Consider the following 12843-nt stretch of genomic DNA (forward strand, 5'->3'; position numbering starts at 1 on the left):
AGAGACAGAGGAAGGAGGCAGAGAACATAATTTTGAAGTCTCACCTTCTCACGGAGGGTTAGAATTAGGACGATTTTGTTTCAGAAGTGGGTTTCGACTCCTGCTGTTTGTAAGGAGGTAGGGCGAAAATCTGAAAGTGAGAGTTAGAATAGAAATAAAGTAGGACTTGACAAAAAAAAATTCAAATGTGGAATCGGATTCCGCGTGGACGACACGTGTCGAATTTTATATGATTTTTCATTTCGCCTGCAGTGTTTCACCTACTTAATATTTCCTCGGCTGTACGCAGTCGGCAAATTAACAGTCCATCCGTTGATCAACACGTGTTTAGTGGGCCCAAGTTTTGGAATTTTCCCAATCGGTTTCTTTCTTCCAAAAACAGCCTCCCCTTCTCTCTCCTCCGCGTCTTTCTCCGTCTCTTTCTGAAAGGAAAGACCAAGATCTCGGCCTCCGTCGACCAGCCGGCGACGGAGTAGTCGACGGAGGCCTGCCTCAGCCCCGGCGGCATGGCCATCGCCCAGACCATCCTCACCTAGGACCTCACCGACGAGCTGGCCCTCATCGACGCCAAGCCCGACAAGCTCCGCGGCGAGATGTTCGACCTCCAGGACGCCGCCACCTTTCTCCGCCGGACAGCCTCAATCGCATTCCGGGGAAGGAGGAGGAGGAGGAGATCCGAAGGGGGCGGCGAGGGTTTCGGGGTCTACAGACCGCCTTACCAATTGGGGGGGGTATCCTTGACTTTGTTGAATTGGAGCTGCCACCGCGGGTGGGCGGAACGCCTGGGCGGGAAGGCTCCGACGACGATTCCGGCGAGCCGTCGGCGGCAGGAGGTCCGAGGAGGCTGGAGAGGAAGGAGCCCATGGTTGGCTTGATTGCTCGCGATGCCTCGCAGGGTGGGGAGGAATGAGCAGAAAGGGAAGTCGGAGAGGTTATCGGTTTTGGATTATGGACGGCTGGGATTTAGGTGTTCGTGTTACTACTTAGGGCGTGCATGGAAACGTTTCTTAGAAACGTTTCCGGCACACTTTGTACGGAAAGTGTGCCGGGAACAAAAAGAACAAACGCGTTTGGTTGCGTTTTTGTTCCTTTTTTTTTTTTTTTAAGACGAAATAAGAACAGAAAAAAGAAACAAAAAAAAAAGTTGTTTCTCCGAAAAAACACTTCTCGGAAGAACAAAAGAACAAAATCGACTCTTCTCTCTCTTCTTCTTCTCTTCTTCTTTTCTTCTTTTTTTTTCTTATTTTTCTTTGGCCGGTGCCGGCCTCGGCCATGGCGGCGACCGGCCCATCGAGCTCAGCCTCGCCCGAGATCCCGGCGAGGCTCGGCGTCGCCCGCGCGGGCGAGCCCGGCGTCGCCGGCCCGGCGGGCTCGGGCTCGCCGGGATCTGGCGGCTCGAGCTCGCCCGGCCATCGAGGCTCGGGCTCGTCGGATCCGAGCCCGAGCTGCGCCCGACCAAGGCGAGGCTCGGCGTTGCCCGCGCCGGCGGGCGAGCCTCGCCTTGGGCGGGCGAGCTCGGGCTCGCCAGTCCGCCGGCCCGAGCCTCGCCATGGCTGGGCGAGCTCGAGCTCGCCAGGATCCCGGCGAGCCCGAGCCTCGCCGAGCCGACTCGGCCTCGCGGATCTGGGCGAGCCCGAGCTCGCCCCGACCAGGCGAGGCCGAGCCTCGCCCAGCCACAGCAGGCTCGGCCTCGCCGTGGCCGGGCGAGGCCCAGGCCCCGTCGGCCGGTCGCCAGGAGGGCGGTGACCGGCCGAAAAAAAGAAAAATAAAAAGAAAGGAAAAAAATAAAAAATAATAAAAAATGTTTAAAAAATTAAAAGAAACAAAAAATAATAAAATTTAACCAAACGTGTTTGTTCATTTTTATTCCGGACCAAACGTTACCAAACGCGTTCTTTTGTTCAAAAATTGTTCCCTGAATGTAAACACTTTTTTGTTTCTGTTCCCGGGAACAAAAAAAAGCACGAAAATAAATCCATGCGCACCCTTACTAGGCAGCGTCTTGTTGATTAAATTAGAGGAGAATTTTGCCCTAAAGAAAATTAAAGAATAAATGCTAAGAAAATTATTGTAAACATTTCAAATGTCGAGATATAGAAATTAAAGGTTATTTGACGATGACGCAGAAGGGGGTTTGGCTTGGCCACGGCTTTTTTTTTTTTCCTTTCTTTCCTGGGTGTCCGAGCACTTTTGTTTATTCGAAGGTGGGATCAGAGGAGATCTTGTCTTAGTCCAATGAGTCCTTAATTAGACCGCCTTTGGTAATGATTTTATCCCTAAGAACAATTTTTTATCTGGGGAAATTACCAAAAAAAGTTCTAAATTTATTATAATTATGCTAGTTCAGTTCTAAATTTATTTTTTTAACTAATTGAATCCTAAACCTTTTACAATTATTCTTGATCGGTCCATCCGACCAAAATTAGTCGACTGACGCTAGCGACCTTTTTTTCAATAATATTTTATTCTTTGAAATGTTTTATTATTTTTATTAATTTTTTTTATATTTTTTTCCTCTTTTTTTTTCTTTTCTATTCTCCCTCTTCCTTCTTCCTCCCTCCTGCTTCCTTTGGCTCCGACGACCGGCTAGGCTGGCCGGTCACTAGACTGAGGCGATTCGGCAAGCTCATCTCACTAGTAAAAATTGTCCCAGATGTGAAAGTGGGTGAAAAATGAGCAAAACCCTTAAAACCAAATGGGCCCTAAATTGAATTTTGATTGAAGTTACGATCGAACCAATAAACATGGAAAAAAAAAAAAAAGGGGAAAAATCACAAATAAAGATATGAAGAGGAGTAAATTTTAGGTTGAAATGTATGACGATAAATTTGTGGCTAACTAAGATGTTAAGATTTGTATTTGTAGGGAATGGGATATTTCCATAATACTATGTAAACATCCTATATGTTGTATTATTTTCATGAAGTTAGATATCAATAATTATGTAGTTAATTGTTTCAAGAAAAATGCTTTTAAAAAATACTACCAATATCCCTTCTCAGCCATGATTGGAAAAATTAAATATGACCCAAAATTAGTGATGAGTCAATCAAAACCCCACTATACAAAAAAAAAGAAAAGGAAAAGAGAAAAGAAAAATAGAATTAAGGATAAGGATGAACAAAATAGCAATTGTAAGAAATTGATGAAAGTTATATTCCGAATGCGATTTACAAACTGTCCCAAATGGTTCTTCTTGGGTTTTCTCCCTCTCCAAATGCCTCAAGGTCCCGGTCGCTGGACGACAAATACCTCCTCGCCCCTTTCACGTCGCTTGTCGCCAGGTCCATCCTAAGCTGGAGGAGGGTCGATTCCATCTAACTCTGAGCGTCGTCTTTTTATAATTTGACAGTTTCGATCACTATATAAGTGTTGTTGTTTCTTTATTTTCGCTCCTTTCATGGCGAGTGACTTTGTCGGGAGAAATTTCGGAAGAGGCGTGAGGGTTTGCCAACAACTCCAGATAAATTTTAGGTAGAAAAACTATTTCTAAACGGAAATTGTTCTCCAAAATAAAAATATTACCAAATGCACTTTTACCTATGTATCAAGTTCTCTGGACTCAAGATAGATCTTGAGCTTTGTTTTTTACATGTGATCAATGAGTAGATTTGAAATCTAAACCAAAAGTAAAAGAGAATCAACTTCTTTGTCCCCGAAAATAGATATAGAAAAACTATTTCTAAATGGAAATTATTTTTCAAAATAGAAATGTTACCAAAAACACTTTTATCTGCATATCAACTTCTTTGTCTCAATCACTGGACTCAAGTAGATCTTGAGCATTGTTTTCTACAATCACGAGCTTGATCTTTGCTCATCAATTTTCATTGTTTGATTCGTATTTCCTCTTCAGTATTTTGTTGTTTGATTCGCGTCCAACTTTTGCATAAAATTAGCTCATCTCGCTACCAAAATGAGCACGTGACTCACACATGCAAGTTGATAGACACTGCTCGAGCTTACATTTTTTCATTATATGAGACAAGATCCATCTTGGATCGTATTTTGAGAAAACAGTTCTACTTTGAAATATTCACAAATCAAAAGGAAATATTTATTGTTTGACTTTGGTTTTTGCTTTCCCTCAACGCAATCTAGGGGTATCAAAATTGAATCGAAATTTCATGTATTTTTGGCTCATTTTGGGGAATGGAAAATTAAATGTTCTTTTTTCCGATTTGGTTAATTGAGCCGAATTGAAATTTTGAACAAAAATTGAACGCTCAACTTAAAATTTCTCTTCTTTCTCACCCCTTATTTAGATTGGTTCCAATAAACGGGGGTAAAAAAAAGGAAAACCGAAAAACTGGACCGAATTGGGTTCAATGTCTCAATTTAGGTCGCGATTTGGTGCTACTGATCTTATCGGTTTGGATTTCCTAAAAACCCAAACCGTAGACACTCCGATAAACAATCTAACTCAATTGCTATTAAATGCTTCAACAAAAGAAAAATGATATTTAATGCTGATCTTTTTATAAAGAAAACAAGTATTTCATTGGATTATCCAAAGATGATGATTATTTAATAAAACTAAAAAAAATAAGTGCTGAAATTTTTTTGGATATTAAGTGCTAGAGTTTTTAAGCACTGAAAATAAAAATAAAAAGTTGCTTGCTAACATATCCAAATTAACTGATAGATTACGTCAAAAAATCATTTCTGCTATCTTTTCAATGACTAAAAACAATATAGTAAAAGGAAATTATAGGAGGATGAATTTGTTTGCTATTGCAATGATAATTAAAAAATTTCACCCGGCGCATATTTTAAGAAAAAGCGAGCCATTTTCACTTTCTCCTTTCGCCTTTTTATCCTTTTTCTTCAGCCGATTTTACTTTTCTCTTCAAAGTTAAATTGCATTGCAACTAAATATTATGTAGATGAGGGCTACATGGAAAATTTTAAAAAGTGAGAGAAAAGTTGGTTTTAATATTTTTTTTTATATTAAAGTTACATTCCATTCATTTCTACATAAACACAAGAGAGAAACATTGCAGTCCAATTACAAACTAATTACATACTAAAATAAATTCCAAACAACATTTAAAAAAAAAAAAAAAAAACTCTAAATAACAAGAGAAATCATCAGAAAAATGTTAGAAGTCACCCACTCAAAGAACTGATCTAATATTTTTTTCGAACCAAAATCAACGATTGACCACCGAATCTGTCTTCAGTAATTAGCATGAACCAATATCTCTATCTATTGCTATGGCTTTACCTTTTAGGTTTGACATTTCCAGATGCACGCTAGGTTCGACATTTCCAACACCATCGTTGTTTAAAGAAATATGGTTGAACAAGTATAGATTTGACACTTATGAGAGCGAAAACTTCCCAAAGCTCCTACGATCTCCTTTGGAATTGGACTCGTACACCAATGAATCTCAGGGAAGTGAAAACCTGAAATCATACACACAAAATCCTCAAATCTAGACTAACGAGAGAGAGAAGCTTCCAAATTTAGACTAGATCAGAAGAGAAAAGCTCCACAAAGCGAGAGGAAAGTGAGAAAAAGAGAATAGAGAACCAAATCAACCAAAGAAAAGGAAAAAAAAAAAGGAAGGAAAGGAAGAGGTTTAGCTCAAATACTCCTTTACATAGAGGTTGAAAAAGAAATATGAGTGAAAATTAGAAAGAAAGGAGAAAATCCCAAAAGAGAGAGACGAACTTTCGAAGCGCCACTCGATTATTTGGTGAAGCTTGGTGTAAACAGTGACTGGTTTGATTATGTTTCAAATGAGTGACGTTAAATCCGTGCAAACCTAAGATTCGATTATCAAGCCAAGTTCCTAAAAAAAGCATACAATTGCAATCCTTTCTCTCCATAATGAATAAGCTTAAGAAAAGGGTAATGAGAGGAAGATGGCACCGTCAACTCAGTTGGCGGTGGAGTCTGCATCTCTCATTTTCCCTAGGAAACGGGAGAACTAGCTCGTCTAGTTTCCCAAGGATTGTTGGTTTCTTTCTTTTTCTTTTTTCTTTTTTCTTTTTAGCTTTTTATTCCTTCTCTTTTCTTTTCATTTTTGCCAGGTACTCTTGATAGTTATCTAATCCCATTTCTAATCCCATTTCGAGCTTTCTCTTCTCTTTGACCCCTTAAATGCTGTCTCTGCAATTGCAACTTCTAGGCTTTATTTATTTTTCCCAATTTCCCCATCTGCGACTATGACTGAGTGATGGGCAGGACAGCACTAGCAGAGTAAGTGCTGCTGCAAAGAGAAGAAGAAGATTTTTCATCCTTTTATTAATTGCCAAATTTTCAAAAACTAGTTTCCTTTTAAAAATTCACGACACATGAAAACACACAAAAATTCTTCAATATGCATCTAATGTAGGTATGTCTTTTTTTTTAACCCACTGACGCAATTTTATGAAATTTTATGTAATATTCTGATAAATCATTTGAATTTTGTGCTTAAAGACATTTTTAAATAAAATATTTTTTAAACATATTATGAACAGGGGATCTGTACCATTTAATAAGATATGGCATTTAGATCGGGACGCATTATTTGTTAAATAATCAATGTGTTATGCTCTAATTGATCATTCCAATGTTATTGATTATGGCAGGCATGCTATAAATGGTTTTTTTTTTTTTGTGAAAATTTCATTCTTTGGGTGGGGAGTACATATATACTTAAGAAAGCAATATTTCTATGACTGTAGCAAAATTATTTACACATAACCTAAACTAAAACTTTAAGTGAAAAAAAGAAGAAAAAAGGGCTAAAATACTTTACCATTCGGTAGCTACTCTCTGTCAAATTGAAATATGTGGGTGGGGGAGTTCACTGTTATTCTTGAGAATAACGGTGATCGTCAGCCTAGCGGGACCCTTACGAAAATATAGTACTCTTTTGCTCGGACGAAGAAAAAAACTGCCTAATTCATCAACGGAAATTTTCGCGAAATTTTACTCCACACGAAAATAAAATTTTATGAAAAATATTTAAGACCCTCACAAACACACGTCTTTCAAAGTACATGACAAACGCCCAGGACAATACTCTTCCACTTCCACTTAGTTAGTTACGTAATCCCCCGCCCACTATGGTCTTTATTATGTATGAAAGCCGGACTTAGTTGTAATGCTGCAACGTTCTAATAACGAATGGTATTCATCAACACCTTAGCTCAAGACGATGGCACAAATCAGACGTTTTCCGCCGCATCAGGCACATCTCCGGCGCTCTTCGCGGCGGCACTCGCCGTCTTTGCCCTGCCGAACACGAACTTGACATCAATCTTCTCGACCTTACACCCATTTCCGCGGCCGCAATCCCCGTGGTCGCAATAGAAGTAGGTGTAGAAAACCACCCCGCTGGTGGCGGCGGCGAGGGCGTGGAAGGCCACGGCCATACACGCGCCCGTGAGCTGCGAGAAGTGGTAGGCGAAGCCGAACCCGATCGCGGTGGTGAAGATCCAGGCGACGAGCTTGAGCGCCGTGCGACGCGGCCCCCTGTCAGTTGGGGGCGACCTATTCAGCTCGGTCAGGCAGTAGTCGAGCAGGAGGTAGGCGAGGTACACGAAGACGATGAAGACGACCATGGGGGTGTCCCCGTTGACGGAGGCTCGGTAGATGGTGTTGACACTGTTGATGGTAAGGAAAGCGAGGGGGATCGAGCAGGGGAGGCCAGAGTGGTCGTCGCCGCCGCCGCCGCGATTATCGACCCCGGTGTCCGAGGAGGAGACGGGAAGCCTCTGTCGCCTCTGGGCGTTTGTGTGAGCCATTTTTCTTCTTAAGAACACGAGAGATGAGATTATTTTCTTCTCAAGAACACGAGAGATGAGGTTATACAAGTGCACAGCGGAAGTGACGATGTGGGATGTGATATGGGATGGGAACTGAGAAGGATTAGGACTTTTTATAGAGCGGGGGGGTGGATGTGGATGGACGAAGTCGGTCAACCCGGTCCTTGAGGTTCAAGGGCTTTTCCTTTCCTTGAACTTGCAAAGCTGGAGAAGCGCTCCGGAAGCTTCTTAGCGGAGAATTTTTTTTTTTGCGTCTTTTCCTTGACAATTAGCGGAGAATTTACTCGGCTCTTTTGTGCGTCTTTTCCTTGGGGAAAGGGCGAGGAAGCTACCTACCTCAGTGGCCCACAATCGTCGCTCCAAATTCGAACGGGTCCCACGTGGGACCCACTATCTCTGATGGAATTCAATTAGTTTGTATCCCACGCTTGAACGAGAACGCTTCCACAATGGAGCGGGTTGAGCATGGTAACATCGGCGCTTTGCGGTGCGTGGTGCGGCGATCTTGCACGTACACTCACTTCATTGAGGAGGATCGGGGAACGAGAACTAAACCCTGTTCATGATCACCATCTTTTCCGAGCTAAATCAATCGATATCAACTTAACCCTGATAATAATCGGCAATATATAATGCCGAAATGACTATGAGGCAAGGGCTAATAACAATGCAAGGATGTAACATGGAAATCTTTTCCATAAATTGTCCAAAAATTCTATTACTCAGTAAAAATACTAGAATATATAAAATGCCCTTCTTTAGTTACACAGTAAAGGCTAAATATTAACAACACAGCTGTATTTCATCAATATAAATATGGATTAACATAAACGGATCAAAAAAATCCTAATCGTGGTTGGAAAAGTTAGAGAAGATTCTCAACAAACGAAACTGATCAACTCTATAGCCCTCGGTCTTACAAACAACTCACTCGAATTTGAACCAATCCCGTCAACGTTTGGTCACCAAATCAAGAACTTTGCTCTCTTTTGCTTTTTTCTTCCCTGCTGTTGATGCTTTCTATGGGTGGGCAACACGCTCTCTATCCTGGGGCTCACACGGGAATGAAGCAGCACTTTCTTTCTTTCATTTTGCTTTTTGACCTTTTGAGTTTTTGTTTTTCTTTGAAATTTTATATTAGCTGGGCCCACACAGGTGGACACAATCACAAAATATAAATGACAATGTGAAGGCAAATTCGTCTGCCTTGAATTTTCAGATTCAAAATAGAATCGAATAGTTATGATTCAAACCGAACATTTTATACTAAATATGAGAACATTAGGTAACATGGTATGAGATTGCTATGATCATTGCCTCTTTTCGCCTTGTCTATTATTAAAAGAAAAACGGTGAAGTAGATGGATCTTAGCATTTGCTATGATCCTAGTGCCATGAAATTGTTGGAGTTGTTTCCAAAAGACGTGTTTGACGCATCAGCTTTCTCATTCTCTGTTCTTCTCTTTGTACGTTTGGATTGATTAGTTTCGATGCAATTGTGTCGGGAACGCCGAAAGAGGAAATCTCGAGTCAATACGAAAACTCTCTTTAGAGATCGAAGCAGGAAAGCAGTGGAAACTTCAAGCAAATGTCCAATGCGTCTTCGATGGGGACGGAGGATTGGGGAAAGAGAGCAGAACCAGCCTAGGCATAGCAAGGTGTAGACTTCAACACCGTTTTAAACTTATCGTTGGTGGAATTTTCTTGTGTTATTTATGGGTTACATGTCTTCCTCACGTCCGGTTCGGAGGAATTTTCCTCCAACAATATGTTCTGATATCCTGGACCGACGACAACAACTATATATCGAGGTCAATCTCTAGTCTCCAGCCTCGAAGTAGCCTGAATGGGAGGTCGCCGGAGGGCTTCAATGGCGGTGCAGCGAGGCTGGTGGTAGCAGGGAGAGAAGGTCCAGACAATTAGCCATTGATATTCACGCAAAGAAAAAAGAAGAGAGAAGAGAGAGGATAGAGAGGGGGTGATAGAATTATTTGACTTCTTGGACCTAAACTCTAGAACGTAAAATACGAGAGTATTCCCAACTAAGTAAAAAAGATAAAGATTTACCTGAAAACTTGGGGGACCATCGAGGGAAGAATGTATGGTAGCTTCTCGCGCCTGGGACGAGATGGATTCTTGTTGTGTCGACTTGTGATTTACATAGTGTCATATAATCGACTTGTCAGCCTAGTACCCTGGTTATAAGACACTCTGAATGGGAGGTCGCCAGAGGGCCTCAATGGCGGTGCAGCGAGGCCGGTGGAGATAGGAAGAGAAGGCCTAGAGAACTAGCCATTGATATTTACATAGAGAAAAAGAAAAGAGGAGAGAGAGAGGACACAGAGGGGTGACGGAATTATGAGACTTATGTTTGTTGTGTTTTATTTGCATGGGGGTGGCGGTAAATAAGTTTGATGAAGAACCCATTAATTCGGGCCTCCTTGTCTGAACAAATTCCCTTCTACTCAGGCTGTAGAAAATTTTGGACCTTTATACAGTCAAAAGGGACAATATCTCCTTTCTGAAGCGGGTGTTATATTTTACAGATTCTTTAAATTATTATACTTTTGTCAATTCAACCCCTAATATTTTAATTGTGTCAATTGAATTCTAAACAATTTTATATTTTATCAATTAAGTCAATCCGCCAATTTTAATAGAAAATCACTGATGTGAATATTAGTTATCTTACGTAATATACCCGATACTAATGCGAAATTTTTTTAATATTATTTTATTTTACTTTTTCAATTTTTTTGATATTTTTATCATTTCCTTCTTTACATTTTTTTTTGTACTATGACCAGCAATGATCGCCGGCAAGGGCGAGACTCGAGACATCCAGATCTAGGCGAGGGCATCATAGCTCTTGCTAGAGGCCAACGGGGGCTTCCCTACCCTCGCTCATTGACGGGCAAGCTATGAGAAGTGGTAGGTGAAGCCGAACCCGATTGCAGTGGAGAAGATCCAGGCGACCAGCTTGAGCCCCGCAGCCCCCTGTCCGTGGGGGGCAACCTCTCCAGCTCGGTCGGGCAGGAGTCGAGCAGGAGGTAGGCAAGGTACATGGAGGTGATGAAGACGACGATCACGGGGGTGTCGCCGTTGACGGAGGCTCAGTTGAAGGTGCTGACGCTGTTGATGGCAAGGAAAGCGTGGGGGATCGAACAGGGGAGGCTGAAGCAGTCATCCTCACTGCCGCAATTGTCGACCCCGGCGTCTGGCGAAGGGACTGGGAAGAAGCTTTGGTCGCCTCTGGGCGTTCGTGTGCACCATTTTTCATCTTGACAACACGAGATATGAGATCATATAAAGTCAAGCGGAAGTGACGATGCGGGATTGTGATTTGGCATTTATAGAGGGGTGGACGGATGAAAGTCGGTCGACTATGGTCGCCGAGGCTTAAGGGCTTTTCCTTGAACTTGCGCTGCTGCAGGGACAGCTCGAGAATTCACTCGGTTTCTTTTTGAGCGCCTTTTCCATGGACAAGGACGAGGAAGCTACCTAAGCGGGCCAACGTTCGTCACTCGAAAATTTGAGGCTTATCGGACCCCCACGTGGGACCCGGGTGGCGCCATGTGGGACCCGCTATCTCTGGCGGCCCCGATTCAGTCTGTATGTATACCACGCCCCAACGATGACTTCTCCACCGTTGGGGCAAGCTTTTTTTTTTTGGACGAAATTAGAACTTTCATTAAAACTTGGAAGCTTACAACCCGATGCTAGAGCGTTGGCATACACAAGGTCTAGGAATAGATAAGGCGGATATATGTTCCAATCCTTAGCGGCCCAGTTAGCCACAGCATTTGCTTCTCGCTTGCATAACCGAACAACTAGGTTTGGGAAAAATGAAAGGGAATTGGTGGCTTCCACGAGCAAAATGCGAGCCTCCCATGGCGGCAGTGCTTCTCCTGTAACAGTAGCAACAACAGTACTACAGTCTGATTCAAGCGTGATCAGAGCCTGATGAAGCTCTTGGTTCAGCAGATGGCAGAGCACGAATGTGAGGGCTTGAAATTCCACGATCAAGGCTGATCCCTGTGGCGATTTTGCACATACGCTTTGTTGAGGATAGGTGGGGAATTAGAACTCAATCTAATCCGTGATCAAATTCCCCCAAATTCCCTCCAAAACTAAACCGATCGAAATCGACTTAACCCAAATATAATCAGCAATATATAATGCCAAAATGACAAGGAGATGAAGGTAAATGATAATATGATAATTTAACATGAAAACTCAATGCGAGAAAAATTACGGACCGCCCAAAAAATTTCATTACTACTAAAAATAGTAGGATAAAAAAGGTATTTTTCTCTAATCGTACACTAGATACTCAATATCAATAATACAATTGTATTTCTCCAACACAATGTGGATAAACATAAATAAAGTAAAAGAAAAATCTAAATGCGATTAGAAAATTTGAAGAAAATTCTTAACGAATGAAACTCGTAGTAACTCGCTCAAATTCGAGCCAATTTCGTCGCATTTGGCCTTCAAATCTGATTCACAAAAAGTCGCAGCTCTCTTTCGCTTTCTGCTCCTTCGTTCTCGGTTCTTCCTTTGGGTGAGCGGCACGCTTTCCCTGGGCTCACACGGCACTTTTCTCTTTCTTCCTTTTGCTTTTTGACATTTTGACTTGTCATTTTCATTTGCTTTTAACGTTAGCTAGGCCCGGGCCCAGCCAACACACATACGTAAATGAGAGTGCAACGAGAAGCTCAGGTGTGTTTGGCAATTTTTATTTCTATTATCCGGAATACAAATTTTTATTATTTTATTCCGAAGAATAAAAAAAAAACAAACGCATTTATTTACATTTTTATTTTCAAGAACAAAAATCTATCTTTTCGTTTCAGAAACAGATTTAGAACGAAAACAAAAATATAAAAAAAGACTTGTTTCTTGTTTCAAAAACAATTAAAAAAAACACTTTTTTCTTTTTTTCTTTTTTTTTTTTCTTTTTCTTTGGCGGCGAGCCTCGCCGTGGCTGGGCGAGGCCACGAACCCTCGTCAGCCGGTCACCGGCCATGGCCTAGGCTGAAGACCAGCCAAAAGGAAGAAAGAAAAATAAAAAGA

The 12843-nt window shown here is 41.8% G+C and overlaps 1 protein-coding gene across 1 annotated transcript; it reads right to left on the reverse strand.

Moving 5' to 3' along the window:
• Positions 1-5253: 5253 nt before the first annotated feature.
• Positions 5254-7864, reverse strand: LOC104419344 (hypothetical protein). Its single transcript, XM_039301568.1, has 2 exons — positions 7141-7864; positions 5254-5409 (listed from the first exon to the last, which is right to left on the reverse strand). The coding sequence occupies exon 1, from the start codon at positions 7741-7743 to the stop codon at positions 7165-7167; it is 579 nt and encodes a 192-aa protein (XP_039157502.1). The 5' UTR covers positions 7744-7864; the 3' UTR covers positions 5254-5409; positions 7141-7164.
• Between the last annotated feature and the right edge of the window lie 4979 nt (positions 7865-12843).

Source organism: Eucalyptus grandis, chromosome 9 (assembly GCF_016545825.1).
Source record: "Eucalyptus grandis isolate ANBG69807.140 chromosome 9, ASM1654582v1, whole genome shotgun sequence".
NCBI lineage: Eukaryota > Viridiplantae > Streptophyta > Magnoliopsida > Myrtales > Myrtaceae > Eucalyptus > Eucalyptus grandis.